Raw genomic sequence first — 6,000 nt, forward strand, 5'->3', positions numbered from 1 at the left:
AACAATAGTGAGGTCTTACACTTTTAAAAAGATGAAGCCCTGGTTGATGCCTGTTTACCACTGCCCAAATACAGCATCACCCATCTCCTATGAGCTGAGCATTTAAGGCCTGTGGAAGCACAACTGACCCAAGCGACTACATGTTTGCATACCAAGCCCTGAACACACTGAAACCCAGACACTCACAGTCTGCTTTGGAATAAAGCAGTGGTAATATGAGAGCCTCTAGACATTTTCTGAAAGCTGCACTGTAGCTTCCAATTATGTTCAAGCGATGCATTTTAATCGCTACCTTCTTCAGTGGAGTAAAAGTTTCCATTTGTGCTAACTTTGATGTGATAATAGGAAAGAAAAGTGTATGTTTGCACTCTTCATTATTATTTTACCAGTCCAAGAAAGTCTGATGGAATATAGTCTTTAATCACAACAGAGATCAAGAGCAAACAAACATTCATTTCAGAAAAGCCATAATTAGAAAGAAGAAAGGAAAGAGGTATCACCATCAAAACACTTGGCATTAGGTCACGGCCAACAAACAACTGACATTAAATAGGCTAAATGTGTAGTGAATAAACACAAGCCAGTTGAAGACTTTACTGCAAAGTGTGCAGAATAAATGGATGATCACAGATTTTAGAAGACTTTATTATTCAGAAAGGACTTGCTTCAGATACCTCTTTAAAACCCATGAGTCGACAACCAGTTTCTTTGCTCCTATCTCAGCTATGAAATCTCTCAACAAAGCTCCCACAGCAGCTGCAGCAAAGGCTCTTGCTTTGTGTGACTGTAGGCTGACACCAAAAAAATGCATCCTCCTTACAGTCAGAACCCTACAAGCAAAGTTCAGCAATCCCATGGCCACAGGGAAAGGTGGTTTGGTCAGCAATCACATGTTTTTGGGGGGTGTTGGTACAACAGAAAAACCAGTTCACCCTGCAGCCACACTGACTGGGATTGCAGTAAGGGAAGCAACAGGAACACAGTTGTTTTGGGGAACACAGGTCCCTATCCACCCCCCTTTGGTAAGGGGTTCACAGTTGCACCACCCATGAGAAAACACACATGGATGCTGTCAGTCTCCAACACCTGCTGCTCTGCCAGTCCCATTCACTCACCACACTGCCAGCAGCTGTTTGTCCTTGCTTTCTCAATCCAACAGTGGCCAGCCTGCTTCAGACCTCAAAGGCTTAATGTGACACGCAGCTTGACAACTGAGCAGCTTTTCCATCTTCCACACTAAATGTGATCTACATAAAAAACACTCCTTTCTTTAATCCTTCCAAAATCAGCAGGATAATTGGGATTAATCCCATTTGAATAACTACTGAGAACTGATGGTTACAATTAAAATGTTTACAAGGACATGAATATGCATCTTTGCTCTTTCCACTGCAGTTTGACTCAAGCGGCATGTCCTTGTTTTAATAGTGAGACCTCAAAAGCTGAGCAAGGATCAACTGACCACAGGACCACATTTCATCACTGGATCAACTGCAAATAACAGTGACTTCTGTACTACCAAAGCATGAGACACAAACACTAGAGCAGGGGAATGTGAGTTAGGGCTGAAATTAGATGATGTGACAGTCCACCTCTGTCCTCAGCACAGCAGTATTTCAACCCTGTACCCTCTGGCAGCTTTTGCAACATGAAAGCTATGGACTGTTTCTCGATACCAGAACAGTTAGAATCTGGACAAAGATAAGAACATTTTGCAAACTCCAGGCTTGCCTGGGGTTGGAGTGTACCTGTCTCCTTCCCGCAGGGTGCTGAGCCATGGATCTTGCAGCTTGGCAGAAGAGGTATAAGAGATACAAACTGGGGTTAGATAGTGTGTCTGGGGCAGGAGAACACTCACTGTTTTATCTGTGTTACCTCAGAAGAGATAACATGCCCATGAGCTGTCAGCTTCACCTGAATTCACCTGAACATGAGAAACTATGAAGTTAGGAACAGGATTACAGAGCAAACAAAAAACCAAACAAGATCTCTTTTATCCATCCCAGAAGCCTTTTTGCAGTTTCTTTGCCACTTAGCTGTCAGAGCCAAGGACATGAAGTTCATAGAAACACTCCCCTAGCACTGCACTGTGATTCCAGGTCTGAAACCAGCTGGCAATAGAGCAAAAAAGTTTTCTTGGTAAATGTATTCCTCTCTCCCACCTCAACACTGCTATGGGCACATTATCTTCCTCTCCTTCTGTTCAACAGAGAAATTACCTGCCCTTCTCATACCTTAAATCCAATTCACATCATCGTGGAAGAACTACTGCACTATTGTGGTTGGACTACATGATCTTAGTGGTCTTTTCTAACCTTGATGATTCTATTGCTGAAGGAGGGAAAGACCTAAAGGGAAAATATGTTAGAGCAGTCCCCACATCAGAGCTCTCATGTGAAATACTCACAACCAAGTGAAGTCACTGTCTATCACACTAACAACTGTCTCCTCCCTTTTTAGACACAGCTGTGGGATTACACAAAGGGCTGATTACAAATACCCTGTCCAAATGGCATCCCTTCTCACCACCCTGGTCACAACTGCTTTTGGAAACAAAACTTGATGCTTTCTACAAAAGATGGTGGTGTGGTGCTGGAACAGGTTGCCCAGAGAAGTTGCAGTTGCCCCATCCCTGGAAGCATTCAATGCCAGGATAAACAGGGCTCTGGGCAGCCTGATTTAATACTTGATCTATCGGTTGGCAACCCTGACTGCGGCAGGGGAGTTGGAACTTCATGATCCTTGAAGTCCCTTCCAACGCAAGCCATTCTATGATAAACCTCAGCAGATTTGAGACTGCTCGGGAATGTCACATCCATGAGGGTCTAAGGGTAGAAAAGCAAAGCAGCGTGTGCAAGGGGACACATCTAATAAAGGCTATTACCTCGCCCTCAAACACTGCTGAATGTATTTCATGCATTCATAGACTTTCAACCAGAGGCCCCGGGCCTGCAACCGGAGCTCCAGTTTTGCCTGGAAAGATATTTGAGTAAAATCAGCCTTGTGGGCAGCGGACTCCTCCTCCAGGGTCGGGTTACAGGGCTGGAGACAAAAGGCTTTTTCATGCATGCATGCACAAGTGTTAAGGCAAATCAATAGAGAATGGAGGTAGCCACGGTCAGACTGGTTGAAAGCTTTAGAGTTGAACCCTGTAGCAGGAGTACTCAGACATAAGACACAAACTTGGTTAAGGTATAAACAAAAATAAAGTAGAAAAAACAAACCTACTTCCAGATGCTTTTTCACCACAGCTGAAGGGATTAAGCAATTTAATTTAAATGATGTTACTCATATTCTGCAGTAAGGTGGCTGGGTGAGGTGCTACGAGATATGGTTTAGTAGCTCAGTGGTAGTAATAGTGATAGAAGGATGGTTGGACCAGATGTTCTTGTAGATCCTTTCCAACCTTGTGATTCTATGATTCTCTCCATTAGTAGGGTAGAAAAACCACAGCAAACAGGTCAAGAGATGACAGTGTTTGTGAGAATCCATCTAGGGACCAGGTCCAGCTTTGGACCTCCCAGTACAGGGAACATGGGTAACTAGAACACATCCAGCCAAGGGCAAAAGAGAAGGTGCTAGGGCTGAAACACTGAATGAATGAAGAAAAACAGAATGGGCTTCCTCTGCATGAGGAGAGACTGCAAAGATGGCTCTAGCTATATGAAAAGAAGCAGAGAAAGCAGAAAACATACCTTGTGTACACACAGCAGAATGGAAGGAGTCACAGCAAGGAAAAATTCCATTAGATATAAAGAAAAATGCTTTTGCACAATAAATGTGGTCAAACTTTGAGATACAGACCCCCTAGAGACAATGACATTTGTCTTTGGGTGATTCTGATCTCACTTGGCCAATGATCTGAGCAATTTGTGTTAAATTTTTAGTTGGCCCTGTTTTAAGGAAGGGCTGGACTGGAGAACACCAGAAGTCCATTCTGGTTATTAAACTATTATTCTCAAGCCAGCAGCTTCATCATCTTGCCTGAGTCTCAAGATGAAGACTGAATAGATACATGTCCTTTTCATATACACTCCTTTCCCAGTTTCTCCACAATTTGAGTCTCTCCACACAGACAATCCTCACAAAGGAATGTGTGACCATCCCCAAAACAGAGCCAGCCAACGTGTTTCATCACCTCAACAAGACACTGAAGCCTTCAATTACTCTACGTTTTTCAAGTGTAGTAATTACAAGCTACAGTTTGATCATCAAGACAATAATGCAGCATGTTTCTATGAAAATGTGTATTTTAAGGCTCGTTGAAACATTCTACCATATGAAACACTCAACAGTTACTAAAGCCAGCCATTATCAAAACCAACATTTTAATGTTTATAACACCAGCGTTCACTTTGCTTTCATTTAAATCACAGAGAACACCCACACAGCTTGTGAGGGATTTCAACAGATTTCAAAACAAGGGTTGCCTTCCCAGGGCTCAGACAGGACTGGAGAAAAAGCAGTTTTTCTCACCACTCCAACCCAGGTAGGTGTGAAAAAGCAGCTGCCAGGCAGGGTTACAAAAAACTGTAGTCCTATAGTGGGCACAAAGAACCAGGGCAGTGAGGAAAAGATCCAGATCACAGGCCCACTGCCTCTAAATCTGTATCTATCTGAACATGAATGTGCTTTCTATACCACCTGCAAAGTTGGAGGAGTCATTTCCTGACCCTGAGGGCAAAACACAAACCTGTGCTGATCAGACTAGGTTTGTCCTGATAGAAGTCAGCAGGCATAAAGTCACTCAGGTCAACTACTGCCTATACAGGTACCAGGGTCAACACAGATAAGATCATCCACAGGTTAACTTAAGACATAATGGCTTCTTTCACAGGGTGGTCTCGAGAAAGGTCTCTCAAGTCCAACAAATCAAAATAATAATAGATGGCACACAGAGGGATTCAAAAATGAGAGTAAAAGCCAGGGCTGACACTGGATCCCTCCCATACCCAATGGACAGAGTTGATCTATGGAGGAGGTCCTGGAAGCTTGGCCAAGCACTCCAAGAGGGCTGGTAATGGCCAAGGGAGATTGACCTCAGCCCAATTGTCCCCACAGGACCCCACAGAGCAGTCCCAAACTCTGTATTTAACAACACCCACCATGCCCAGCCAGAGCCCTGTAGAAATCAGTACCTCAAACAGGTAACAAAGAGGTATGGGGGAGCAGTGTGACAACAGACAGAGGAAAGAGAAACCCCATCCCCACACTGCACCAACACCCACCCTGAGGAGCAAAGACCCTCTCTTCCTTCTCCAAGGTAAAGAGGGGCTGCAAACATCCTACATAAGACAGTGGAGAATAACATTTGCACAAAAATCTTTGGGCAGTTGGGGACACGGGCTGAAATGGGACCAAATATCCCTTTTACGGGACAGAAACAGGCAGAACAACATGCGATAGCCTGAGGAATGCTCCCTCCCACTCACATTTTATAGCATACAACAGGGCACTGGGACACCCTATTACAGGGCACTCAGGGACCCCCGAAGCTATGGACACATCCACCTTATAAGGTAGGAAAGCCTGCAGAAGCATGGGGGGAGAAGTGCCTGCTTTATAAGGTGTGAGGGGTCCCGTAAAGCCATTGGGAGGGAATTTCCCCCATTAGATAGAAGGGTACAGGGCCCCTTTTACAAGACAAGTAGGCGTATTGCTCCCCGGGGGCTGAGGAAACGTCCCCTTTATATGACAGGAAGATGGGAGGAGATCCCCTTTTCACGGTACGCGCACACCCAGGGAGAACCACGGGCCATAGCCCCTGACAGAAGGACGGGGAGGGATGGCGGCTCCTACCGGCTGCAGGACGCGGCCCCACCGGGGGTGCTGTCCGCCGGGGGCGAGCGGCTGGCGCTGGTCCCAGCACTGACCCTACCCCTTCTCCGCCGAGGGGGCTTCTGGCCCACGGGCTCGGCTTCCATGGTGAAGAGTCAAGCTGAGGAACGGGAGGAAGGGGACCGGACGACACCGCACCGCTTCCGCTCGGCGGAAAATGGC

The 6,000-nt window shown here is 45.6% G+C and overlaps 1 protein-coding gene across 1 annotated transcript in view; it reads right to left on the minus strand.

Annotated features, from left to right (window-relative positions):
- The window catches only part of NET1 (neuroepithelial cell transforming 1), a 52,009-nt gene extending 46,009 nt beyond the window's left edge, over positions 1-6,000 (minus strand). The window contains exon 1 of the mRNA XM_015284280.3: positions 5,800-6,000. Within this exon, the coding sequence (XP_015139766.1) occupies positions 5,800-5,924 (125 nt within the window). The 5' untranslated portion in view covers positions 5,925-6,000. The remainder of the gene's footprint in view (positions 1-5,799) is intronic.

Source organism: Gallus gallus, chromosome 1 (assembly GCF_016699485.2).
Source record: "Gallus gallus isolate bGalGal1 chromosome 1, bGalGal1.mat.broiler.GRCg7b, whole genome shotgun sequence".
NCBI lineage: Eukaryota > Metazoa > Chordata > Aves > Galliformes > Phasianidae > Gallus > Gallus gallus.